General features: G+C 40.9%; 2 protein-coding genes, 1 long non-coding RNA gene and 2 other non-coding genes across 6 annotated transcripts; 3 read left to right on the forward strand and 2 right to left on the reverse strand.

The window, feature by feature from the left end:
• Nucleotides 1-1,077: 1,077 nt before the first annotated feature.
• LOC117825920 lies at nucleotides 1,078-5,276 on the reverse strand. 2 transcript variants are annotated; one of them, XR_004633938.1, is made up of 3 exons: nucleotides 5,118-5,276; nucleotides 2,272-2,395; nucleotides 1,078-1,253 (listed from the first exon to the last, which is right to left on the reverse strand). It is a non-coding gene; the product is annotated as an uncharacterized LOC117825920 (long non-coding RNA). The 2 variants fall into 2 exon arrangements; XR_004633936.1 differs by lacking the exon at nucleotides 5,118-5,276 and having other exon boundaries at nucleotides 2,272-2,507.
• ncl (nucleolin) lies at nucleotides 5,135-13,788 on the forward strand. Its single transcript, XM_034701902.1, has 15 exons — nucleotides 5,135-5,365; nucleotides 6,368-6,469; nucleotides 7,077-7,197; nucleotides 8,597-8,809; nucleotides 9,006-9,140; nucleotides 9,495-9,578; nucleotides 9,760-9,883; nucleotides 10,288-10,424; nucleotides 10,731-10,857; nucleotides 10,980-11,116; nucleotides 11,625-11,757; nucleotides 12,036-12,178; nucleotides 12,405-12,531; nucleotides 12,616-12,911; nucleotides 13,015-13,788. Exons 1-15 carry the CDS (start codon nucleotides 5,348-5,350, stop codon nucleotides 13,077-13,079), a joined length of 1,962 nt encoding a protein of 653 aa, XP_034557793.1. The 5' UTR covers nucleotides 5,135-5,347; the 3' UTR covers nucleotides 13,080-13,788.
• On the forward strand, nucleotides 8,384-8,519 carry LOC117808513. The gene has a single exon (XR_004630343.1). It is a non-coding gene; the product is annotated as a small nucleolar RNA SNORA57 (small nucleolar RNA).
• On the forward strand, nucleotides 10,511-10,646 carry LOC117808519. The gene has a single exon (XR_004630344.1). It is a non-coding gene; the product is annotated as a small nucleolar RNA SNORA57 (small nucleolar RNA).
• A 7,188-nt stretch (nucleotides 13,789-20,976) lies between the features above and the next one.
• On the reverse strand, nucleotides 20,977-25,713 carry b3gnt7 (UDP-GlcNAc:betaGal beta-1,3-N-acetylglucosaminyltransferase 7). Its single transcript, XM_034711777.1, has 2 exons — nucleotides 25,488-25,713; nucleotides 20,977-23,395 (listed from the first exon to the last, which is right to left on the reverse strand). Coding segments are annotated over exons 1-2 (1,257 nt in total). The 5' UTR covers nucleotides 25,490-25,713; the 3' UTR covers nucleotides 20,977-22,140.
• Nucleotides 25,714-27,789: the final 2,076 nt, after the last annotated feature.

A 27,789-nucleotide genomic window follows, 5' to 3' on the forward strand; every position in this document is an offset into this window, starting at 1 on the left:
TCCGGCCGGTCAGCCAATCATTGCGCTCGGTGGCGAATGAATGATTGGACAAACTTATTGCAGTCTAGCTGCTGACACAGACAACAGAGATTTCTCATCTCAGTGTTAGATCACTTTGTGTATTACTCCCTATCGATGTATACATCGCTTTTTGCTCGTGATTGAGAAAAATGTATCAAAATAACATGTCCTACTCCACCTTTAAACATAAAACAGAGAAGGTCACAAATATAGGGGAATAAAAAATGATATGATATAACGATATTAAAGCATGATTTTAAGTCAAATTACCTTATTATAAAAAAAAAAAAAAACAGCCAGAGTGAAGAACTTCGGTTTATAAAACACATCATGGCCCTTCAATATCAGATCAAATCCACTTGATGGCAGTAGAGAGCAGCGACACCTCATGTGGGGTAATTAGTGAGGAGGGCTCAGAGGAGAAAAAACATTGAAATGTCTCTAAAATGCTTTAATGAAAATACACACACTCATCTTAAAGATTCTCTATCTTAATGAGGATAGAGTTTCTGTGTCGAGGACTAACATCTGTGAATCAATCAATCTTTATTTATAAAGCACAAAATCACAACAAATATTCTCCTCGGACTCTCTCCAATCAGAGCAGGTCTAGACCGTACTCTATGTTCTATTATTAACAAAGATCCAACATCAGGACTGGATCAGATCCAGTCCCATCTTACAGACAGGACTCAGTCTGATCTCATCTTAATCCACCATGAGCAGAGCACTTTGCAGCATTTAGCAAGTTACAGTGGCAAGGACAAACTTCCTTTAACAGGCAGAAACCTCCAGCAGGACCAGACTCATGTTAGACACACATCTGCTGAGACCGTGTTGGAGAGAGGGATAGAGGGAGGTGAAGAGAGAGAGAGGGATAGAGGGAGGTGAAGAGAGAGAGAGATGATAGTGCATCAATGCGAAATGCAACACTGCCTCTGTGTGGTGTTCAGGGTTAATTACTCACAATGTGCCGCTGAGCCTCCTGGGGATTAAATGAGTTCTGAATGAAGACTACACTTCCAACACACACCAGTAATGAAAACAGTCCAAGGCTTCACCAAAGTAGATCTGATTTAGTGTTTACAACTACAACATTAATATTTGGTCCAAAAAAGTACAAATGAAAACTTTGGAAGATCCGTCGTGAATGCTGAGAACTTCCGTGAATTCCATATTTATTTTGTGGGTTATGTTTGATGTGTGTTGGCTCCTCGTCAGCTCATCAGGATCTAAATAAAGGAATACAAATATCCGTTTATAGAGAAAAATAAATCGTTGTCAGATAACAAGATTGTCAGACAGAAATTGGGATGTCATTACTATGGGGCGCCGTTTGTAAAGTTGTGCACACTGAAAATAACTGCTAAAAATTATCCACATTTAAATACAAAATGTATATATAAAATATATTTCAGTTATAATCTATATAGATTGTGTTAAATATTGCTCAAAATGTGTTAAAAAAGTGACCTCTACAAATTCACACTACGTTTTTCTGACGTCAAGAGCTAAATGTGGAGAATCGTAGTTCTTATTTTCAGTGTACACAACTTTACAAAGAGTGTCGCATACATTTCAGTGGTGTGTGTTCTGCCTGCTTTTGCTCTCCACACACTGTTTTTTCCTGCATAGACCAAAGCCTGCTGATACCTGACTGGTCAAAACTACCAGGACTACAAAAGTATTACAAACAGAAATACAAGTAAGTACAGATTCTGATTTTATAGAGTCTGTTAATACAGGTTAAAGTTATGGTGACAAATAAAGTAATCTCTTTCTATCATTGTTTACCTCCTCCCCTCCATTTTCTGCACGGCTTGAAAACAGAGACACCTTTGAATGAGAAGGAGCGCTGATCTGTGACTTGGTGTTTGAGAAAAGGAAGAAGTGAAACTACTGGTTGAAAGAGAGAGACTTCATGTGGATGGAGGGAGGAGCTGCTCTGTGATTTTGATTTTGAAAATAGAGATGGGTTTTGGTGCACAGGAAGCTGCTCCTTCACCTGATTCAAGATAAGATAAGATAAGATGTACTTTATTTGTCCCGCGTTGGGGGAAATTTCTTTTGTTACAGCAGCTTAATTCTTAGTGAAATAAAAGAAACCTTGGTTTTGTTATAGAGAAGTGCTCCTCTACTTGGTTTTGGTTTGAGGAGGACTCCCTTAAAATAGACCGGACAGGGTTGTCTTGGATTTTTACATGTAGAGAGTAGTGTTTACAGTGGAATTATTTTACAGCGCACACTAACCTGTGCAGAGAAGTCTCTTCATTCAGAAGATTGTTCAGATCTCTGCCTGTCCATGCTACAGATGTGTAGTTCAGTGTCCTCCAGACGATGGCTGCAAGTCGTCTTATGTTGTTCTTTGTCTCTCCTGCCAGGAAGACAAAGAAGACGAGGATCTGTGATTTGATTTTGGAGAAGAGAAGCATGGATGCATTTATTTCTGTTAGTTGTAACTTTCACAAGTGAAGTAAAATCTGACTAAAAATAAATGTAATTCTTATATTTATAATGGAAAAAAATGTGGGGGTTCACTAGGAGGCTCCTTGCATCATAAACAAAATGAAAAAATATATATATCTAAGGTGATCAGTCAGGAATATAGTTAGGATCATATTTATGTTACATACATTTCTAATAATTATGAGTTAATCAGCATCATAAATATAATCTCAGATGTCCATTTTTTTTTCTCCACATATGGGATGCTAACAGATTCATTACTCTGCAGATTTGATGCAGTAGCTTTAAATGTGAGCTTACTGCTGCATTAATTCGCATTGTTCTTCATGCATATTCATTTTAAGTAATTCACAAAGACTGTATAAAATATGGACGTAGTATTCGTGACGTCACCCATCTGTTTCTGAAGAGCTGTTTTAGGCCAATCTTCGGCGGCAGCCATATTGCTTCTGTGGAGCCAGTGTGACATAAAGAGGTGGAGTTTGAGCATCCTGACCAACAGCTGCAGTGTTCCTGCATTCAGCTGTGCCTCTCATTGGAAGACTAGTAATCTCAATATCTTTGAAATCACCGCGTTAGAAAAACATTCACCCCCCTCACAGTGAGAGACTATAGAGAAATGATCTATGCAGACTACACTCATCTTTTGAACCAGACTGTAAACATGTTTATTTCAGCTGTAAAGATCGGCTTTTTGAATTGGTGTGTATGTGGTTTCTGGCACTTCCGGAGCCGGCCTCAAGTGGATCCTCCATTAACTGCAGCTTTTAACACTTCCTCATTGGACTCATATTTTCAGACCGGAGGTTGGCCGATTGGTAATTCATTGATGCTGGTTGGTTTTGTATTCACAAAGAAAACCAAATAATAACGTTCAGAAAGATCATTGGATAATTTCTTCAAGAGGATATTGCAGTCTCGGTCGTGATTGAGATCCACTGTATGCTTGAATGTCTGTGTGACGAGTTAAAATATAACAATATAAGTAAAAGTAAAAAGTTGTTAAGTAAGAGGGAAATTTCCAGAAAACGTCAAACTCGTGAGGATTGATTTTAAACAAAAATAATAGAGAAAAATCATAAAAAAAAAAGTTAAATTATTTAAAAATGTCAGGTTAAATAGTGAAGCTTATTTTTTCTTTCATTTAAACTACAATGTCATATAGTTTTTTATATTATTTCTGAAAATTGTTACAATGTTTTATCTTCTTTAAACAGAATATCTTGGTAGGCATAATTTAATCATGTTAAGACTTACATTGGAGTGCTATCTTGAGTTACAGATAACTTCAGAAACTCTAAAGTATTTTTTTGCTATTAAAATGTTTGTATATGCCTCAACACCTCCCTGTTCATGTGTTGATGTGTAAAATATTTGTTTGCAAAAATGTATAAAGCAGAAGTTGCTGAGGTCATGTCATGCTTTAACTCTTAAGATAATTTACCCCAAAGTCTTGCAGATTCACACCAAGTCATGTTTTTTTTTAAGTCTTTAATGTGTAATTTGTAAAGGGGATGCGTGATTATAAATAATTGTGCTATTTGGTTTGGGCTGTGTGACAATATCTTTTCATGGCAAGTTTCCCTAACTCTGTTGTGCACGTTTCTCAGTGAGGGGTGAAAGCATGGTGGGTAAGACTTTACCATACCTTAACTCAGGGGTTCCCAAACTTTCAGCTCGTGACCTCCCCCTTAAACAATATAGGTGCCAAAGACATGCAACCCCCATTGTCCCTCAAAGTGATTTAATGTGGCTTCATTTAGCTGGTCTGCAGAAAATGAGCCTACATAGGTAGACTGTGTTTCATGTGCTGTTATGATTTAGCCTGCTGCTATGCTTTAGATAATTCACTGGCTAATAACCCTAAACTTAGGAGTCAAGTGGCAACAAAGAAAGGCAGAAAACTCATTATATTTCCAAGGTTTTATTTCAAATTTAGTTACTATTTTTGTGGATATTTTGTACTATAATGGGTAAAATGTACTATTTTTTAGATTCCTTGAAAAAAAAAAAAACCTTCTTGAGGACGTCTCACGACCCCCCATTTGTGTCTCGCGACCTCCCAGGGGGTCCCGACCCACACTTTGAGAACGCCTGCTTTAACTAATGATGCATTAAACCCCACGTCATTACATGAAGTCAAAGTGACAGGATCATTACTTCATGGGGAACAACAGGAGTTCATAAGGAATCATGCTTTACTTCAACATGAATGTATCGTAAAGTGTCACCGCATGGTCTGACTGGGAGACATGTTGTGGCTGGGGGACGAGGACTGATCCAACCCACGTGGTGGTTATAAACAGCTGCATGGGACATAAAGACGCTTTGTGCTGAGGGGGGGGCAACACATGTGAGAGTAACACTCAGCATGGGGGGGCGATTCAAATTTGAATAATAGTTCAACTAATATCATGTTGAAATAACATAGACTGTCTTAGTTAAATTAAATATGTCATCGTTATTTTTCAGTCGCTAAATATTTATATGGACTTTTAAAAATACGTCATACAGCCTTTTTTGTTTAATCAATTTAATTAATTTTTTATTTTTTTTTATTCGTTTAAATAAATATTAAATAAATAAATATTAAAATGTTTAGTGTTGTTGAGTGGTTGATTTGACGTCACCTGTCTATGTAGGCGAAGCGTGGGCACGACGCAGACGTCCCTCCCTCTGATTGGTCGAGCCGGTCGTGTGGGCGTGGTGACGTGCACGCGCAGAGCAGTAGAGTAACGAGCGCGGCTCCAGCTTCTCTGTCTTTCCTGTCCAATGTCCCATCGAGCAGGCTGAGCCACGTGTCGAGCTGTTCATTCCTCCAAACGTCCATTCTTTCTTTCCTGAGACACTCAACAGCATCATGGTGAAGTTAGCGAAGGTAAGCCTGAGTGATGAGTGTTTTATTCATGCACGTGTTTCTGTTTGTGAGAGAAAGGTGTGTTTACGCGCGAGGCCTTCAGGGAGAAGTTGCTGCGTTTGTGTGAAAATCGGAACTGAAGCAGCTCCTTAAATCACGCACACGCTCCACAGCTGATCTCTGTGGATTTTAAATTACACCTCAACCTCTTAGAGAGGGATTTATCCAAAAACATGCATGAAAGAATGAATTAAACGACGTTCCTTCTTCTTCCAATGAGAGCCGCCATGTTTGTTTCATGGCCTGCTAATGCTAACACTCAAGATGGCATTCATGCGCGCGCTCGATTTCAGCGTGGATTTGAGACACAGGGACGAGATGGAGGATTAAACATGTGACACAGGCTTCCACTGTAATGCTAAAACTCCGTGTGTGAATGTAAGAAGAGATGAAACATGTTGTTCATGAACACAAGCGTGGACTTTGTAACAGCTAGCTCAAAAACGCTGTTGTTGTAACTGTGTCAGGAAGCTGAACTCTTCATCCTTTGAGTCTGTGGTGATTCACACATCGTGGAAATCTGTGTTTTCCACACGCGTGTTTCTTCTTGTTAGCTTCTCAGAAAGCGTCTGCAGATGGTAAAATTAGCCAACATGCTAACAGCCCTTCCTCCTGAGCTCCACGTGGGTTCCGCGTCTGCTGAGTGACACACGAGGTGGACACGCAAACCCGAGGAAACTCCTCATCTACAGGGATAATAATCACTTACAGGGGGTCGTGTTTAACCCACGACAACTGCTGATACAATGATTGAATTAACTCTCATGTTAGAGTTTAATGATTTCATGGTTTTAACTTTAAAATATCCTTTACTGTTCACCCCCCCCCCCCCCCCCCCCGACCTCCACAGGTCCAAACACGATGAACATACCTGTGGAGTCACACTTTTTTTTGTAGATACACTTGTGATTTTTTTAATGTTGCATTACCTAATCTTTTATTTTATTCCTCTTTTTCCAACAGGCGGCAAATAAGCCAGTAACCCAGAAGAAGAAAGCCCCTCCACCCCCTAAAGATGTGGAGGAGGAGTCCAGTGAAGAAGAGAGCAGTGAAGAGGAAGAAGAGGTAAAGTATTTACTTAAATTAAACTTAAGCCGTATCTTTTCAATTTGGAGTATTTTATGTTTAGCCCTGGCTGCATTATTTTTAGTTTTTTAATTGTCTTTATTTGGAATGGACAGGTAGATATGAACATATAGCAACATTAGTAAAAGTAAAAAAAAGTCCTTTCAGATTTTGTTTGTTTTGAGTCCAGAAAAAACACTGGCAGCCACCCTGGAATAAGAGATAACTTAAAAAGAAAGAAATAGTGGATACACAATGACCTCTTATGGACAGATCTGACCATCTGTATTTTATTTATTATTTGGATCATTGCTTTACATTTATTTATCTATTTATTTCTTGTATTCACATGATCTTGTTAACGATACCTTATTTTTAACCTTTCTTTCCACTATTGCTTAATTTATTAATTTTACTGTATTGATTTTATTTACAAGTATTTTATTTAGAATCATGCCTTTTAGAATAGTGGTTTTCTGTTATTCTGTGAAGCACTTAGTGCTGCAAATTTTTATGTATGAAAGGTACTATATGAATTAATGTTGAGTTGAGAATTTGAAATGAGTCAGTTATTTGAAAGGTAAATTAATGTTGTATTCTTGTTTAGGCGGCTCCCCCTAAAGTGGTGAAGAAAGCCACTCCAGCCAAAGCCGCCCCGATCGTCAAGAACGGCGCTGCTGCCAAGAAAGCAGAAAGCGAGGATGATGATGAAGATGAGGAGGATTCTGGTAATTAATCAACTTATTTAAATGTTTTTTAGACACGACAACCAAAGGAACCCTATTTACACTGTAGAGTCCCACAAACATCATGGCATCAGATTTGATGCTTGTGCATGGTTTTGTAGTTAAGAGCATTTAAAAGTAACTTTATTTGTACCTGGAGAGTCAACAACCAAAGATAAACTTGGTAAACAAGATAGTTAAAGTAACAACGAGGCCCAAGCCCGAATAGTTAACCCTGAGGTCAAACAAGTTAAACATAAACCGATGGTAACGACACAAACTCAGGAGTTAGGTTAAATGGTACTAAATCAATTAAAGAACATAAATATTAAGATTTCAAATATTGATTTTCTGACAGTAGTGTCCATTTTATAAGGGATCCGTGTCATGGGATTTGTTGGGCAGTGATATTCTTGAATTGAAACATTAGTATATAAAATTTAATCAAGGCTAAATTATCTGATCAGTTGTGTAAAAATGAAAAACATCCATGCACCGAGCTTCGTATTATTTACTGAATACGCATAGAGATAAATTGGCTGCAAATGAATCCTGTTCACATTGACAGCCGCCAGTCATTGACACTTAAAGTAAATGCATACAGGAATGCTAAATGGTTGCATGCCTATCGCCACTTTAAAGCCTGATTTGCACACGAAGCGCTGCAAAGTCGCTGCATTTCCAAGACTTTTAACATCCACCTAATTTCAAAATAAAATAGCTAAACTCATCCAAACCTGCAAAAACTAAACTTTATAGTTATACAGCAGAAATGGTCTCGCTCTTCACACATCATCCCTCACAATCTCCCCTCACACTCCAGATTACTGCAGTAAATATATTTTATACTTTAATGGTGCTTTCAACCCTCAACACGTTGAACCTGACGAATCAAACTTTATCCTTACTCCATCTTTGTATCAGACCAAAGTTTCCTTTATTAGTCATTCTTAATTCAAATCAACTTAGAGGAGTCTGAGGGGGGAAGCCCCCCCACCCAAAAAGACCCCCGCTAAAGCATCTCCCACTAAACCTGCCGCCAAGGCCGCCCCGGCTAAGGCTGAAGAATCAGATGATGACGATGATGATGGTTAGATCTCTATCTTTGCTAACGCTAGATATCAGAGTTGGGTTTTAGAAGGTATTTAGTATTGAACTGTTGTATGTTGTTGTTTGTGAACACATGTATCCTCTATTTCTTGGCATGCACGAGCTTTTCAGTACTCATGCGTGTAATGTACGGAGGAAGATCAAATGCAGCGCTATGTCTTCGGTGCCGGTGTGTTTATCGTCCGCCGGTTCTATCCTCAATCGCTGTGACACTTTAAAAGTCATTGACTTTGTTTTGTTTCAGTTTATTATTACTCTTTAAAACGTATGATCCTTGTGTAACTTTGTTCAGATGAGTCTGAGGAAGAGGCCCCTCCTCCCAAGAAAGCAGCCAAGCCAACCAAGGCCCCAGCAAAGGCTGCACCTGCAGAGGAGTCCTCCGAGGAAGATGAGGAGTCTGAAGAGGAGGCCCCACCTCCCAAAAAGGCCGCCAAGCCAGCTGCCAAACCAGCTGCCAAGGCTGCCAAAGAGGAGTCTGAAGACGACGATGATGATGAAGAAGATGGTAAGACTGCTTTCCTTCTTTTTTTTGTTGACACTCTGTCATGATCTGCTTCCTGTGTGTGATGACAAACAAGGGACTTAATACTGATTTGTATGATGTCACTTTTTTTATTATCTGATAAGGATGAAGGCAGATCTGTAGTCAGGATTCAGTCTAATGTTTGGAGTACTTTTTAAACATCATGTGTGCTCTGCAGACTCAGAGGAAGAGATGGACACCGCTCCCGCTCCAGCTGCAAAGGCAAAGAAAGCCGGCATGGTGAAGGCCAAGGAAGAGTCAGAGGAGGATGATGATGACGAAGATGACGAGGAGGATGATGATGAGGAAGATGGTGAGTAAAGAAAGAGCTGAGGTGTAAATTATTCCCCAACAACTTTAATAATGCACATTTAAATTCAGCTGAAGGTAGCTGAGCTGGGAGGAAGCCATGTTGGAAAAAAAATGAAGGCAGCGGATTTTTAGAATAAACAAAGACATCTGTTTTCATATTTGTGCTTCTGCGTCGTTGTTTCATGACCGGCTCCACCAGAAACTTCTCTCAGTACACAGAGGGACAGTTGCTTCATGATAAATTCCCCTAAAGAGAGACATTCAAATAAGTCTTTGACTTGGTCAATTTTCTTTATACCTTTATCGACTTTGAGTGAATCGGTTCGTGTGATTTCAAATGTAATCGTCTCCACAGACGCCCCGGTGACTCCTGGAAAGAGGAAGGCCGAGAGCAAAAAGGACACACCTCCTGCCAAGAAGGCAAAGGCAGAAGGCGAAGGTAAAGATTAACACCCTGAACTCATCGATCACATTAATGATCTTATGATGATCACAAGGGACTTAATACTGATGTGTGATGTCACCTTTTTATTTATCTGAATATATTTGCATTCATTATCAGTTCACTTTAATTATCAAACAGATATTAACCTTTGTTGTGCTGTGTCCTGTTATTCCAGGTTTCTGTCTGTTTGTTGGAAATTTGAACTCCAACAAAGACTTTGAAGAAATTAAAGGATCTCTGAGGAAGTTCTTCACCAAGAACGATCTTGAGGTCGCTGATGTCCGGCTGGGTGGATCCAAGTAAGAATTAGACAGCAACACAAGGAAATACTTAAAATGTCATGTTGTACAGTGTAACCTGTGAGAGTATCAACATAGGGTCCTTTTTTTCACAATACTCAAATAGCAAAACTTCTCAGGCCAAAGTTATTTTTTAGTATTTTATTTGTCAAAGAAAATAATTTTTTATAATATATTTAAATATTTTATTCTATGAAAATATTTTACTTTTTATTCGTCAAAACATTTTTTTGTATATTTTAATTTTTTATTTTCTAAAAACATTTTGTTTTTATTTTTAAATTGTTGCTCCTGGCCGTGACCTCGTCCACAGACTCGACTTTAGAATTACGCTTTAAGCACATTGTTTGTTTTTCTGAGGCAGGAATGTCTTAACCACGTTTGCTCTCAACTTGCCTCAACAGGAAGTTCGGCTATGTGGACTTTGCCACTGAGGAGGACATGAACAAGGCGATGGAGCTGAACGGCAAGAAGATCATGGGTATGGAGGTGAAGCTGGACCGAGCCCGCAGCAAAGACAGCTCACAGGAGGGCAAGAAAGGTAAACACTGATTCCATTAAGGGATCTTTGAATAAGCAGGATTGTCTGTTTTTATAAAACTTTAAATATGTGAACATGGCAAGTATCCTCTATTTCTTGGCATGCACGAGGTTTTCAGTACTCATGTGTGTAATGTACGGAGGAAGATCAAATGCAGCGCTATGTCTTCGGTGCCGGTGTGTTTATCGTCTGCCGGTTCTATCCTCAATCGCTGCTACAGTCTTACCTTTCTAGTCTTTGAAAGATTCATGTCAAGGATCAAAGACAGTTCTCATACTTTTGCTGACCCATACCTCTGTCCCACAGAGAGAGATGCCCGGACACTCTTTGTAAAAAACCTTCCCTTCTCTGCGACCCCCGATGACCTGAAGGAAGTCTTTGAAGATGCGGTCGATGTCAGGTTACCTCAAGGCCAGAACGGTTCAAACAGAGGGTAAGACTACCAAGAAAGAACTACAGTGCACTTTGAGGGAACATGACTTCATCTGGAAGATCATACAGAGAACATAAGGGTATTATGGGAGTCTTATGAGCTGTATTTTATTCTATTGACAGCATTGCCTACATTGAGTTCAAATCTGAGGCCGAAGCTGAGAAGATGCTGGAGGAGGCTCAGGGAGCTGACGTGCAGGGACGATCCATCATGGTCGACTTTGTTGGAGAGAAGAGCCAGAAGGGGGCTAAAGTGGCAGGTGAGCATCTAGTACATATTTATAAAGCTTTGTGAACTTTTTATTCATTATTTTTAGCCCTGGACTGCATTATTTTCATTAGTTCAGCATTTATTTATCTTATAAATAAAATATGTAAACATAATATCAAATCATTTTTTGTAATTATCTGATATTTTTAAAATTAACTGATTTTTAAAATGAAATAGAAAAAATGATTTAATTATAATAGAAATAAATAATACAGATTAAAATTAAATTATTAGAGAAATAAATACAAATTAAAATTAAATGTATAATACTTTTTTTAAAATAATGAGGTGCTTGACGGACAGAGGACAAGTAGAAGAACCAAACAGTAAAAAGAGCCTGAACAACAATTAACTCAAAAATCTATGAACTTAGTAAAAGTGTTTTAGTTTGAAGCTGTAGTTATGATGCAGTTATTACTCCATAAAACTACAAAGTTTGTCTGGATGAGGAAATAAAAACTCAACTCCATCTTTATATTCTTCTTCTCTCCCTTCAGTGGCTGCAGGAGCTGCGAGCAAAACACTGGTAGTGAACAACCTGGCCTTCAGCGCCACAGAGGAGGTCCTACAGTCAACATTTGAGAAGGCTGTTTCCATCAGGATCCCACAGAGAGACGGCAGGCCCAAAGGGTAAACATCAGAGTTATAATGTTTGTAAATTAAAGTGATTCACCTTCTCATGAGCTCCTCTGAATCCTCCCTGTGATTCTGCATGGATTCGCACGAGAAGCAGAGCAAAAGTTTCACAGTCAGAACCGGTTCACTGTACACCGTATGTGCTGCCGACGTCTGCTGTGTAACAGACATGTGATTAAACTCAACATTTAAAGTCTGATATCACTAAGACCTGGTTTTAAAAACAAGAGCTGAATGGTTAAACTTAGAATTTATTTTCTTTCTTTCTTCAGTTTTGCTTTTGTAGAGTTCGAGAGCACAGAGGACGCTAAAGACGCGCTGGATAACCTCAACAACACAGACATCGAAGGCCGGTCAATCCGCCTGGAGTACAGCCAGAACAGCGGCGGCAGAGACGGGGGCAGAGGAAACTCAGGTGGGTCCTCACACTGAACCTGAGCGTTAGTCTTCTATCTGTAGCAGAGCCACCATGATGGAATGATTCTGAGTTTATCAACACGGCCAGACGTGATGAAAACCTGATCTCCTGAAACTCTGTGACGAAGCCAAGATAGTCAAGTCCTGATCTGGCCTCTTCATCATGTTTGATGGAGAGGTCTTTTAGCTGCATGGTGTTAATGATTACTTCTCTTTGCTACCAGGTCCAACAAAAACCCTCTTTGTGAAGGGACTCTCTGAGGACACAACAGATTCAACCCTGAAGGATTCGTTCGAGGGTGCCTCAGCAGCCAGGATAGTCACAGACAGAGAAACCGGAGCATCTAAAGGGTGAGTTCAGACTCTGTAGTTCCTGTTTCTGACCCTCAAACAATTCAAAGTCTTTATCAATTCTAAATACCTTTCTATCTGCAGCTTCGGCTTCGTGGACTTTGACAACGAGGACGACTGCAAGGCTGCAAAGGAAGCCATGGAAGACGGCGAGATCGACGGTTACAAAGTCACCCTGGACTACGCCAAGCCCAAGGGTGAAGGCGGCTTCCGTGGAGGCCGAGGCGGCGGCGGATTCGGAGGTGGATTCGGCGGCCGTGGCGGCGGCAGAGGAGGTCGCGGTGGATTCGGAGGCGGCGGCTTTGGCGGACGTGGTGGCGGCGGCGGCAGAGGAAGGGGAGGTCCTCGTGGAGGTGGACGTGGTCGTGGCGGCTTTGGAGGTAAAGGATGAATACAGATGGAGAGAAATAGGATGTAGTTGACGTCTCATCTACTTGTGATGCTGCTAACTTGTGAACTAAGTCGCTTCTTTTTCCTCGCCAGGTGGAAGAGGTGGCGGCGGATTCGGAGCCAAACCTCAGGGGAAGAAGATCAAGTTTGATGACTAACTCTTAGTCTGTTTTACTTTTCGAATGGACTCTGGTTTCATCACTTTTCAGAGCTTTTGGACATTCCAGAAAGCGTCATTGATATATATTTAACTGTTAACGGGCATTTTAGCCCTTAATTTAGACCCTTCAAACCTCTCCCCACCTCCCTGTGCCAGACTGGTACCCCTGACCCTTCAGCTAAGTGCTACACGTGAGCACTGAATGTCCCTTATTACAGACCTGCACCCCTCACCCTTGTTAGCTTACTTGCTTTTCCGAAGGAGTTAAATGGAAAGGGTCTGGCAAACAAGTTTGCTGTGAAAAAATCCGCTCGTCTTTGTCAGATACATTGTGTAAATTTAAACAGTTTGTATGATTTTCATTTTACCTTTTGTAAAAAAAAAAATACACTTGTATCCATATGTTTTTGTTTTTACTTTGTTTGTCATTTAGTTTGCTTTAGGTGCCAAGTTTTACTGTAATGTGCAAAGCATATTTTGATAGAAGATTTGAGTCAGTGCTCTAGAGTTGGATGTTAAGAAAAAGGCAAAGATGTTCTGTCATGTTTGTTTGATGGGGCACAGTCAGTGTCTGAGTCACAGAGGATGAAATACCTCTCGTCTATGTAACATAAAATATTTGTAGTGCATTGACTAATTTTGTCCCATCTGAGAATCCCAAGATTTTCACGTTGCAAAATAAAATCTTGTAGGTGGTGATTTTTAAATGTCTGTCCTCATTGCACAAATGTCAGTCTGAATTATTGATGAAGTATCGGCAGGACGCTCCAGGCTTCAGAGATGCTGTTAGCACATTTTCAAACATGCTTCGTACGCTGAGATGGTTTTTTTTCAACTCAAAACAAATCCCTGCAACCAATCTGACCCTCTGTGAAGCTGAAGTGAAGACTGTCTGGTTTTGGAGGTCATATTGTATGTTCTTATTTTTTAATGGTGTCTATCATGTTCAGCCTACTTTGACTATTATTTGAAACCTACTATTTTCTTCTTTATAAATCTCTTCAACAGTGGAAATCATGGAGTGGTTATTTGCAATCAAAGGAAAAAAAGTAGTGACTAAAATGTATTTTGATGCATTCAAACTAATGATGTACTGCCAGATGTGTCCACCAGGTGGCAGTCTTCATCAGGTAGCTTAGCATGCATGTCCTGCCTTTGTTTGGGAACCATTTGTGTGTTGGTTTGTTTGACGTTGACTGACAACGCTTTGCTGTAGAGACTTCCCAGCTGTGGAGGTTTGCACATTGTTCTAACACAGCTGATGAGTGTGCCTCGGGCTGTTTGCAGAGCTCTGTGTGAATGAACTGATGAGCAGAGAAATGTAGATGTGAGTGCAGTGTATACTTTGCAGCAGATGGAACTACAGACCAATAGCTAACAATCAGGACACAGCTTTATAAACAAGTTATGTAACAGTAGGTAGGTAGGTGGTGTTTACACTACATAAGATACCTTTTTTTTTTTTTTCAGAATCAGAATCAGCATTATTCGCCAAGTATCCTTGAACACACAAGGAATTTGACTTTAGTAAACTGTGCTCTCTTTGTACAAGGCATAAGAATAAGAACTACAATAAAAAATAAAATAAAAATATAATAACAATAACCTTAGCTATAAATACAAAGAAACAACAAATAGGCATGACTAATATGTACAGGCTAAAATAATATGATAAAGTGCAGTGGTGAGTTGCAGAGGTAGTTTTACATTATAAAATAGTAGTTAAATAATACAAAAAATAGAAATATGGAATTCTGCTTGAGAATTGTTGCATTGTGTATCTACATGTATATTTACAGAGAGTATTTATCTGACAGGTATGACACTGTTATGGTTTAGTGTTCATCAGAGTGACAGCCTGGGGGAAGAAACTGTTCTTATGGCGGGTTGTTTTGGCGCACAGTGATCTGTAGCGCCTGCCGGAGGGGAGGAGTTTGAAGAATTTGTGTCCAGGGTGTGAGGGGTCAGCGGTAATGCTCCCTGCCCTACCTGAAATCCTGGTGTAGCTTTCTCCCTTGCATCGAGACTTGCAGTGTCTTAATTTCCCAGAGACTCTGAGCTGCTGTGTGTGCAGGTCTCATGTCAGTAACACCAGCAGACAGGAGACAGTAGTCTGCTGTCATCCTGCAGAGCTGCTGGCTGAACAGAGACCTTTGTTCCTGAAGGTGCCTGGGCTGGAGGCGGTGATGACGGCACCGCTGAATACCTCCATTTACAGATTTGGTGCCCCCTGCTTCGAACAGTGACAGAGGTCATGCCGGCTTTTCTTCGTGGCGTTATGTCAGCCATCTAGAATGACCTGTGAGTTTTCTTTTCTATCCCTCCGTTCACCTTGGAGTCAGTTTGTGCCTCTCCACATGAGACAGACATCAAAATGAGCCTTTCTTTGTTCCAGATCTAAATGATGATGCAGCAAAGACGATAAATTATTGTTGGGCTTTATTGTTCTGCTTTTTTATTGCACGTGTAGATTTCCTGATAAAGCTGACAAACTCAATGAAGCATTGTGAAGAGGAGGAGGACAGAGACTGATTCTTTCTCTCATTTGTTTAGTGGCTGGTCTAAATAGAGCCCTCTTTAAACCCAAGTATAGAGCTCTGAGTCCTCTTCACAATGGATCTTTGTCAAGTACATGGTGTCCTATAGCACAGATGTACTGTGAAGTCCCATTGCCTTGGCCTGGTTTCTGAAGCGACAGTGGGAGTCAGAGATTACACTGTCCTCTTATACAGTGTGGAGATAAAAATAACGATGCAGCCTCTGAATGCTAGTGTTGGGAACACTGCTCGGTTACATCGATGCTGGAGGAAAATGTTTGCTTTTACACCCTGCTCAGAACTACAGAAGAGGATAAGGACCACTGGAAAAGAAATAATAAGGTCCAATATACATATATATATATACATACATATATATATATATATATATATATATATATATATATATATATATATATATAGATATATAGATATATATAGATATATGTTCTTAGTTCAAATTTAGAATTCAGAGATCAAAGTCAGAATTTTGACTTTAATCTCAGAATTTAAAAAAAGTATTGCACCTTAAATTGCTTATTTCCAGTGGCCTTAACCCTTTTCGGTACAAAACACTGAACACCTTCAGTTTAAAAAAATATCGCGTGGAGATGAAACCACAAAATTCCATTGAGCCGTAGTTTCAGTTATTATTCTTATCTTATTCATCAATCTCTGATTTGTTTTTCAAATATGTGTTGGAATAACACAGAGTCAGGCGTTGACAGTGACATTAATGCATCCATTTGCTTTTCACTTTTCATCTCTGGGTGCGTCGGTTCAGTTTGAGGAAGATGTGTGAATTACTCGTCTGGGTTTGTTGAGAAACTTAAAAATGTAAAAGTTTTTCAGATTAAATTCTTCCACAAAGTAATTAAAATAAGACATAAATTAGATATAGATCAAAGTGGTTGTGTTAGTTTGCCCTGTTTCCTCCTTCACAAAGGAAGTTACGGGCGCAGAGAACCACACTCTGGTGCTGACGGGGTTCCTGCTGGACTGGAGCGACCTACAGTAAGTCTCCTCAGCCTTCAGAAGGCCGTCTCTGTGGACGCTGCAGCAGGGCAGATAGAAGATGAGGTATAAATATAACTGTGGACTGTAGGTGTGCACATGGATGGATTTTGGAACCAGGCAAGCTGTTTCCTCATTTCCAGTCTTAGTGCTTGGTTATATTTACAAAACAAAAATCCTCAAGGGAACCGTTTCTGTTCACTGTGTTCAAATAGCGTGCATGTTTTGAATATATCTGTCGCTGGATGCTCTATAGAGAAATTTGTTGGCAGCCTGTAAGTTGAGGAATGTTCTTTTTAATTTTAGCCCAAGCAACAAGATTCCCACCGTCAGCCGTGCCAACGATGGTCCTCCAGAGGCCTTTGAGCAAAAGTGGAGGGCTGGTGTGAAAGCTCGCAGCCCCGTCCAGCCGACCCATTGACCAAGCTGACATCAAAAGCTTCCCCCAATTAGTGTCAACAAATATGCAGGTCCTGGTCAGCAGGAGGGTCCAGGTGCTGAGTCAGATATCATCACCTTAGTGCAGGTTTACAAACAGCTCTTCTCGGGTCGAGTTTAACCTTGTTTAGATCAGTGAATATAGTATATATCATCTCTCTTCATCTCTGTTACAGATGGAGGTAGTCTGAGACCTCCAGGGCTCCTAATGAGCCCATCATTTAGAGCACCTGCCCGCATTGCATCCAGCTTGAGCTCATCAGCCTGGCTGCTCAATAAAAGGAGCTCCTTTCCCCTCAGTTATGAGTGTGCAACAGAGAAGACTACACCTTCAGTTGTTTCCTCTGTGTAATGTTTGGAGAGTGTGTTGTGAGAGAGTGTGTAAGTTTGTGGATGTACTGTCGAGGGAAGGAGGGAAAGAGGGTGGCAAAGGGATCATTAAAAAGAGGATTGATCTCTCAGGAGAGTTTTTTTAAGATTACAGTTGGTTTAGGCCTGTTCCTTAGTTTGTCTACTCTTTGTAGTAGAGTTAGTGTGTGGCTGTGGAGCTTTACACCTCCACTCCACCTTTTAGACCCCAAAGGCCTTACATGTGTTTATATTTGAGGGTTTAAGTTTCTTTTTGTTAGTGTCACTGTCCATGACCTCTGACCTTCATGTTATGCGGCTTGCGGACATGTAACAATCTCCCTCTATCCCTCTCTCCAACACGGTCTCAGCAGATGTGTGTCTAACATGAGTCTGGTCCTGCTGGAGGTTTCTGCCTGTTAAAGGAAGTTTGTCCTTGCCACTGTAACTTGCTAAATGCTGCAAAGTGCTCTGCTCATGGTGGATTAAGAAGAGATCAGACTGAGTCCTGTCTGTAAGAAGGGACTGGATCTGATCCGGTCTTGATGCTGAGTCTTTGTTAATAATAGAACATAGAGTACGGTCTAGACCGGCTCTGTTTGGAAAGAGTCTGAGGAGAACATTTGTTGTGATTTGGTGCTTTATAAATAAAGATTGATTGATTGATCTTGTCCTCCAGGCAGCGGTGTATTTTCCTCATCTTCACAGGAGAAAAGTTGACATGAAATAAGAATATCTTCTGAATTCATTCACATAGCTAGGTTGTGTTCCTGTTAGCATGTGGCTGCTGGGGATGAATCCAAGATCCTCTGTTCACACCTCCATGTTGGCAGTTTATGGACCCCCAGGGCCTCAAACAACGAGGACGTTTGACCAATTGGTGTACAACTGCTTCTTTGGCTAAGCTAACCAACTTATATTAAGCAAACATACATACAAAAGAAAGAAAGAAAGAAGTCATGGAAAGTTTACTTTATTTTCCTCAGGGCTGCAAAGTCATGTCATTTGTGTCTTTACAGCTTAAAACTAGTTTAAATATGACTCATTCACTCAGCTAGCTTGTGTTTTTGTTAGCATGGGGCTGTTTGAGATGAATCAGCTTCACACCTACATTCTACCTGCTCACCACCTGCACTGCAAACACCAAACAACAGTAACTTCAAATAGCGAGTTAATGACACTAATGAATGTGCAATAAAACATCAAGTTAGCTCCTATTCACGTGCACAGAAAGTTAAACAAAGAAGAGTGTGCCCCTCAGGAAACATGATACAGAACAGATCGTTTCTTCTGACTTTGTCCTGAAAGAGAATTTAAAGAACAACAGGAAAATGTTTTGTTCTTCAATCTAGCTCTGAACAATGTCTTAACAGTGTATTGGCAGTGTCAGTCCCTGCAGCTCTACGGCGTGAAAGACACAAATAATATTTGACAGTGTGTATAAACAGAGTGAAACGTCACACTCGGTCAGAAGCATGCACATGTGCTCTCTGTATAGAAATATGGATTGTGAGATGTTCTGCTCCAAGTAACAAGAGATTATGGAAAAACTTGTGTCATGTTTCTTGTGAAATGATGCTCTGCTAACACTTCCTGCAGCAATCCTTTACACTGGATGTGTATGAATAACTGAAGTGACAACTGTTTGACATCTTATCACACAGATGAGGAGAAACGGAACAACGTGATCTTCGAAGGTGCATTTTAACCAAGAGTCCCAGGATCTTTTAGCCCCAAGAACTACTTCCCCCTGAACTAAAAGGTTCCTGGTCCCCCATTGTTGTCTGTGTTTGGACCGCGGGCTGAAGTCCCGGGTAGATTGTGTAAATCAGGCCAGTGACATATGGAGGAAAAAAAGTAAATGCACTACACCACCAGACCAGTAGAGGGCAGTAACACAAAGAGGAATGCCATTCATCACAGATGACACCATAGAAGCAGACGGACAGGCAGGTATCATTCTTAGCAACACAACAGTTAGCCTGTTAGCATGAAGAGACTCAGCTGGTCTGTTTTAGATGGTGCTATATTTCATCACAGATGGATTCACTGAATCAACACGTGAGAGGAGATAAGCGCGAGTAGCAAAGACGTTTCAACCAGGGGTGCATCTCGCTCGGCTGGAAGTGAAGCTTCCAGCAAAGCGTCTGCCCCCTGGTGACTGGCTGCAGTATAGGTCAAAAACTCTGTCTCCCCCATTCATTTAAATGAGGCTGCAGTCACACTTTTAAAAAATAAAAATACGTTGTACGAATGTTTTTCCCTTCCGTATGCTGTGGTGATATGTAGATATTATTTGACTGTTTTGTGTTCAGGGTCTCTTTTCTGAACAGTTTCTTCGTTATTCGAGTTTAAAAACAGGTTTTACTTCCGGGTTTGCTCGGATTCACAGCTGCCGTAGAGGGAAACTTTATAGGATCTTGTGAACCTACGCTGCAGGGCGGAGCTCGTTATCGTGTTCCGACACAGAAGTTACCGTGGCAACCACAGAAATTCTGTGGCTTCGCAGACTCTGGCTGAACAATGGCTGCGCCCTGGAGCGCAGCCATTGTTCAGTCAGAATTGTTCAGCTTCAGAACCGTACAACGGGAAGAGGCGTTGAAACGCTCTCCTTTTTAATTTACAGTCTGTGGTTTCAACACGGCTTTAAAATCCTTTTGAACTCAAAAAGCCGTGATCGCAGAGATCGGACAGTGTTTTGGTTTAAACGGCGACCCTGTTAACTGGAGACTCTCAGCCGGATGCATCCCTCATACACGTCTTTAGACCATCATTAAATATCTGATGAGGATATTTTGAAATCTTAATAAAAACTAAACTAGTTTGCATTCCCAGGAACTCCCTCTGTGTTTCAACAGCTGTGTAAACTCCACAAACACTGACACGTTCAGCTGAAGGTCTCCAGTTTACAGGGTCACTTTTAAAACCGGAACACCGGGAGGAGAGACGCATTCACGGTGGGCTGAGAGAAGACTACTGTTACAAGCTGCTAAATCAAGAGAATCACAGCTTCTTCTTTTGAAAAGTACACACACATACAAAAAAGATAGAACAAATAAAAACTAATGACAGAAAGAGAAATCAAGAGAATCACAGATGTGTGTGATGTTATTGTGGACGGAGGGAGGAATAAAAACACTGAGGTTAATCTACCAATCAGACACCTTCAGCATAACAGGCCCCGCCCCGAAAGTCCCAGGACCTTTGAAAAGTACTACCCCCTGCTAGGGGCTATTTAGGGGGGGGGATTATCTACCCCTGAACTAAATTTAGACCCTGGGTCCACCGGTCCAAACGCACGGGTAGTTCAGGGGTAAAGTTCCTCTGGTTGAGAAACGCTTTAAATATTGAAAAAGCTAACGCTTATATTTAATTTGAGTGCATCCTCGTCACTGTCATGGCTGTTTAGGAACATGTGCTCTCTTTACAATGTGGTTCTGTAACTTATGCACACATGTCAACACTGGACACTATTGTTGTGCATTTTCACACAGATGTGCAACACTGATAGGAATAAACAAAAACAGTCAATCTAGGACAGACATTCAAAGACAAACGTATCGTCAACACGTTTATTTACAAACCTATGTACATGTGATTTTTACAGATATATACATCATATTGACAGAACCATCACCCACAAACATTCCCTGTTATAATAATCATCAATATCCTCTTATGTTTTAACTTAAATAGAAAGACCCCACATTTGGCCCCTTAAATTAAATGTCAGATACTCGTACCAGCAATAGTTTTAGTTCACAGTGTCATTGTCAACCCTTTACCTATTCATGTCAAGTATATCAGCACATTCAGATCCACAAACAGCAGACAGTTAACAGGTTTTAGTAGTACAGGAGGAGTAGACATCCAGGTCAAGTCAGTGAGTGCAAGGACCTCTACGGTAGAAAAGGGATCACTTTGGGAACACGTACTGCATGTGAAATGAACAATGTGGTTAAACGTACACGTAGAAAAGTATTAAAACAATTTAGACCCAATCAGTGAGGTAGTCTTACTCGAAGCCGTTTGTAACCACCACAGCGGGACGTGCCGGTCTAAGTGAAGGCAACACGTAACGCTAAGTACAAACCAAGAATGCTAGACCAGCTACAGGCTGCTCAGTATGTGCAATGGCTTTTATAAAAAGGGGGTCCACCCCACCTGCCCTTCTATTATCTAGACCAAACTAAGCTAACACTATTCCCAAGTGAGCACAACAAGCTACACAGAGTTAAACATAGTCCTGGTTTTTGCCACTTATCCTCCAAATCAGTTTTACCTCAAAGTTTTGAACTGATTCACATTAATGGGTTCCTTATCAATGATTTAAAAGCAGGTTCTTGGCCAAAGGAGACTTCCATCATGTTAGCCCGAATAAAGGTGTAGGGGTAAGGTTGGGAGGGCTGATGCTGCTTTGCATCATGGCCCTAAATGGAATAGTGTACGACTTCTGATGCAGCGGCTCAACTTTGGTTGTTGGCTCTCAATCTGCATATTTAAAAAGTGAGTCCTTCAAACGCCAACATGAATACCCGTTTCTAACAGCCTTTGAAAAGCTCTAAAGTTCGTCATTACTGCATCGAGGAGAAACAGCAAATACATAAAGTCCATATTCGCTCTCCACAGAAAGAAGAGTTTATCTGCCTTCGACTCTTCACACCGCACTGCATCAAGGTGCAGCTCATCTCCCTGCTGTCCTTACCTGGTGTTCCCATCGAGCTATAGGATCTCCACTTTCCGCGAGCACACCAGGTCGCTGTTGAGCAGATTCCACATGTGCATGAGGTCCAATGGTAGCAGCTTGTGCACAACGATCATGCTTTTAAAGAAACAAGGTTCTCGGTTCAACTTGCTTTGTTTATTTTTTACCAAACCGAACGTCTTAAAGGCGTTGTGTTTTATGGGCGTGACTTCCAGCGCCTCTAAACACATGCCCAGGAAGACATCATCGATCGGGTACAGCTCCATGGTTTCAGCCACCCGGTAAAGTCTCTTCGCCAGGTTCCCATCCATCAGAAACCCCCCGCCCCCTGCATACGGAGGGTAGTGAGTCTTACTGTACAGAGCCTGAGGGATGTAGTATTTGTTCTCTTTTCTACGGATCGGCACGGCCCTGAAAATTACATCCCCGACAAACAGGTCCTTCTTATTGCTGCTGCTCTCTAGAAACTCAATGATGTTTTCTATGCTGACAAAGACGTCGTCGTCACCCTTGAAAATGTAGCGTACATTGGGGCAGTAGATGTCAAACCACTTGAGGAAGTGAGTCTCCTTGAGCGTGAGGTTGAAGAAGGTATCCAGGAAGTCCCACTGGAGGATGTCCCCGTAGATGTAGTCCTCAAACTCCACTAACTTCTGATGGTTTGCTCTCTCCGCCTCGTTGGATGGTTGTCCAATGAGGAAGAGAGTCTTTATCCTCTTGCCGTCGACCACCTGCTCTTTCCCCCAGGTTTTTCGGATCACCTCCCTGCGGTCATGCTGGGTCGCCACAGACTTTATCACCATGAGCAGATGCACGTCCCCTTTGCACTTCTCCGGGTGGTTGAGGAGCATGGGAAAGGACCGGCAGTGTCGATACAGCAGGAACTGTTTGAAGTTTGGCTCCAGGCTCTTGAACCAGTCCTGACTTGACATGTTGAGGTTGGCGCTGCAGTTGGTGCTGGTTACATCCCATGTTCTCAGACTGACGTCCTCAGTGATTCTGGGCTTCTGAGTGGTGGCTCCAGACATGCTCATTGACGTGCGTTTGCCGGCCTTCCAGAAGCTTTTAATCCCCAGATACGAGCCGGTCTTCTCGTGAGAGGCGGCATCGGGCTCCACTCCCTCAGACGCGTCCATTCGAGCCTGCCTCTCCAGCTCGAAGGGAGCCCCCATGTTGATGCTTCCTCTCTGGACGACAGTCAGAGCCACCACAGCCAGCAGGAACATGACGCTCACCCTCTTGTACACCCTCCAACGGTCTCTGTTGTTCATCCTGCAAGACAGAGACACAGCTGCCAGTCAGAATTGAGACCCATCGTACGATTGAAACACCCTTTGTCTGACTGAAAGCTGCAATGTGAAGTGTGATTGCATAAGATTAATGTTTGAATGCTTTGAATAAGGAAAGAAAGCCCAGAGTTATTCAGAGGTTTCTCCAAGGAGCAGAACAATCCAGGATTTAACACAGAGTAAGATTAAATCACCAGATTAGAGTAGTTATCATTTTAAGGCATAAAAGCTTGCATCCATTTTGCAGGGAAATCAAAAGACAGTTTGTCGCCACAACATTCAATAAAGCAAAGATTTGCCTAAGGGAAGTAACCATACCCCACCGTCTGCTTTCTCTGTAGCACAGTTTGCATACATGAAAATGCATGGTTATGTTAAATGCAAATGGTTCCCTTCTTTGTGTTGTGGCTTTCTGATCTTATATTCTGGTGAAAGCAGAGAGGGGTTGTTTTTAACCTGATAAAGGGAGGCTGTCACTGTTCGTTGAAGAAGTGACGTGAGGAATGTTCGAGGAAACAGAAGTAATCTCTGGAACTTCAAATCCTCACATTTCCAACATGTCATGCTGGGGCTCGTTACACACACTCCCATGTGCCCCCCCCACCCCCCCACCCCCCACCTCAGAGGGAGACTTTTACCCAAGAAAAACAAATCAACACAGAGGAAATGTTTGTGATGCAGCCAAGAAATCTTTAAAGCAGTGAGATAAATGTTGGAATCAGATACATAAATGACTTTGTGATAAAGGAATATTGAATAGTGAGATTTTAGGGCATATGTTGAAAGAGAAGCAGAATATGTGTCTTCATTTGAGCAGGTGGTGAATGCAAGAAATGGTATAATATATGTTCCTCTCCTTGTGACTGAGAGACATTTATTAAAGCTGCACAGAATCTCCCTGACTTCTTAAAAATCTGATTCTCCCACATGCTTTATTCTTTGATCTCTGTCAGGATTTTGGAGTTTAAATAAAGATAATATATATTTATTCTTCATAAATCAAGCTTCAAAAGAAGATCATCACCTCTTTTGACTTCACTTAGCAGCTTCTCCCCTAGACCAGGGGTTCCAAAACTGCCGACCCTCACTATCCCAAGGAGTGATTAAAAGTAACTTCACAGATCATTTTGCTGGTCTGCAGAAAATTAGACACCTATGCTCATGTGGCTTTGTGTCCTGCGCTGTTACTGATGCTTTTGTTGATGAACTGTTTACTAAAACTGACTCTAACCTTCTTTAGGAGACATCTAGCAACAAAGAAAGGCAGAAAACTAAGGAAAATAATTTTAATTTCAAATTGAATTACTTAAAACATATATATTTTCAGTAATGGACAATATACAACATTTTAGATTACTTAACCCTTCTGTTATGTTTGTTTCTCAGGAACAGCATTAATGTTCCTGGGTCAATTTAACCCGGGGCATAATTAATTATAAAAAGTGTCAGAACACAAAAAATCCCAATAAACATTTTTTAAATCTCATTATTAACTCCATTACTAACCATTCAAATCAAAATTCAGTGCAATAGTGTTCTTTAACCCTCACAGATCGGGGTTTAATATCTCACTCATTTTTAATGAAATGTCATGTTTAAAGGGCGTGTGTGTGTGCGTGTGTGTGTGTGTGTGATTGGGGTGAAATATGTCAAACAGTTGCAAAGAGACAATTTACACTTCTGACCCCTTTTAGCCTCCACCTTGACTGTATCTATATCTATACAAATGTAAAATCAACCATTTTCATTTTAAATGTTAAATTAATTTTATTAAGTCAAGCAGAAAAAGTTTCAAACCGAAAAAATACTGATAACCTTTTTTTTTAACTTTTAAAAGCGTCAATTTGACCCGCAACAGAACAGGAGGGTTAAAAACAAAACACATCTCGGGACCTCCAATCATTGTCTGGCGACCCCCCAGTTTGGGAACCCCTGCCCCAGACCAATGTTCTTCTTTGAAAGGTAAATTTAAAGACAGCTTTAAGAGGTTTGATGTGTGACTCCCGAAGAACAGCGAGGTGCAGAGATGAAACCATTAAAATCTGGAGTCTGAAATAAAAAAAGATGTCACTTACATTTCCTCTTAGGATCACGACCCTCTGTGAGACCCTGAAACCAATAAAAAGCCGAGGAGTCAGAGAAGTTGAATCTCTCTTCTGTTAAAACGGTGAAATAATCCTTTACAGCGAGGGGATCTTTGTTGTAACGATCAGGGACTTGAGGTGTCTCTGCCTGATGGTGCAGATGTGTGGTGCCTGGTCCGTGCTGCTCTGCCTCTCTCTCTCCCTCTCTCTGAGGTCTGCCCCGCTCTCTCTCTCTCCCTCCCTCTGAGGTCTCCCTCTCTCTCCCTCCCTTCCTCAGCTCCCTCTTTAAGCGCACGGGCGCGCTGACGCAGAGCGCGCACACGCACGCACACAACAGGGTGGGAGAGCGACACTCCGCAAACACGACAATCCTCCACATGTAGACTTTAAGGTCAACATCGAGTTTCCTCTGTGTCCAAGTCTTTGGGATGAAATAAACAAACCTTTTCATCAGATTATTATCACAAAGACAGGAAGTCAGATTTATGTCATCTTCTATTTTAGAAATTATATTTGAATAAAGAGTCAGAGGTCCTGACCCAGCTGAATGTCCATCCATAAAGTCTGGTCCTGCTCAAAGGTTCTGCCTTAAAGGACATTTCTTCATCGTTTTGATCTATCTTTTTAATAACTTCTTTTAATTTTATATTTATTGTAATATTCTATTTTTTTAACTCTTCAACTTCTGATATTATTTAATGTTTTTATTAACTAACCATGTTTTATCTTTATTTAATAATTTCTTAACTAGTTCTCTTTGTTTGGTGTGCATTAGTCTCTGCTTCTAAATCATATTCTGCTTTGTGTTTAGTCATGATATATTACATTTTTATTTTTTAATTATTATTATTATTATTATTATTATTATTTTCAATCGCTGTAAAGTTAATTTGATTTTTGTGAAAGGTCATTGGGGCGGCTGTCAGTGGATAGAGTCGGTCGTCCATCAATCGGAAGGTTGGTGGTTCGATCTGAGCTCCTGTGGTCACATGCTGAAGTGTCCTTGAGCAAGACACTGAACCCCCAACCTGCTCCCGCTGTTATTCAGAGGTGTGTGAATGTAAACGAATGAGATCAGCTAACACTGATGGTCCCTTACTGTAGCAGCCTCTACCATCAGTGAGTGAATGGGTATGAATGGGTGAATGCAACAAGGAGTGTGTAAAAGCACGTGAATAGTCAGACTAGAAAAGCACTATATAAGTACACGTCCATTGATTGATTCATAGTCAATTAAGTATATATAAGAATTAATTCAGCCTGGTGATTTGGTGAGTAATCTTTTTATCCCTCCATGTCGTCAGTATTCAACTGACTCTTGCAACATATTTTTCCTGCATGTGTCCACCTAAAATATTTCCCTTCAATGTAAGGACTGCGCACGTTAATATGTAGAATAACAATGAACCTCTTTTGTCCTCTAAACAAAAAGAAATGTAGGAATTATGACGGAACAAAGGCTAAAATCTCAACTTGTGTAATGTATTTTAGAAAGAACAATATCCTCCTCCACAGATAACAGAGCTGACAGAGGCAGACTCATGGTGGGACATATATATTAAATGAGATACACTCCACCCTCCTTTGTGCTTCTTGTTCTGACTCTGACTGATGGATGCTCTCCATCACTCTTACAATGTGCTGCTCCAAACGTGTTCACAACTTTACATAAATGATTACATAAGAGGAGAGTATCTTCTCGCCATGCATTGTCGTCCTCGGGCTGGAGGAGAACTTTTCGAAGAACCAGAAACATAAACGTCCAGTCTTATGTTACATCATGTAAAGGCCAAGACGTAACACACAAAGACTGAATACACAAAGGGAAGAAGACTGGATCCTCCAGGTGGACGTGCACTGCTGCTTCTACGATTACTGTCAGGGTGCTCGGTCCGGCCTCTCTCTGAGTCCTGAGGTAATCATCACAGTGCAGGGTGTGTGTGCCTGATTGAACCTGATTTAAAGTCCTCACTAAACCAGACGTCCAGACATCTTAACTAGTAGACCGTAACGTCCAAACTAACCACAACATTATCACAGATATGGCGTTTACACTTCCAGCAGCCAATCAGAGGAAAGCTCCAGTTTTGATGCAGGGGTTGTTAAATTATTATCTTTCGTGTCTCATCGTCTCTGAACTGACCGACAGCTGAAACAAACATCCACCAACTGAAGCTACTGTCACAGAACAACAACAGGAGGAATGTAAAGTAAAGAGTCATAGTGAGGTGATAACTACAGCCTCAATCCTTAATCTGCAGTGTGTATAATAACAGTGACATCCAGAAGTAAA

Source organism: Notolabrus celidotus, chromosome 2 (genome assembly GCF_009762535.1).
Source record: "Notolabrus celidotus isolate fNotCel1 chromosome 2, fNotCel1.pri, whole genome shotgun sequence".
Classification (NCBI taxonomy): domain Eukaryota; kingdom Metazoa; phylum Chordata; class Actinopteri; order Labriformes; family Labridae; genus Notolabrus; species Notolabrus celidotus.

What these genes read in the sequence shown, in the direction of transcription:
- ncl (XM_034701902.1), top strand. An exon ending in GCAGTGAAGAGGAAGAAGAG is followed by an intron (nt 6,470 to 7,076) that starts GTAAAGTATTTA and finishes ATTCTTGTTTAG; the next exon opens with GCGGCTCCCCCTAAAGTGGT. An exon ending in TGGTCGTGGCGGCTTTGGAG is followed by an intron (nt 12,912 to 13,014) that starts GTAAAGGATGAA and finishes TTTCCTCGCCAG; the next exon opens with GTGGAAGAGGTGGCGGCGGA.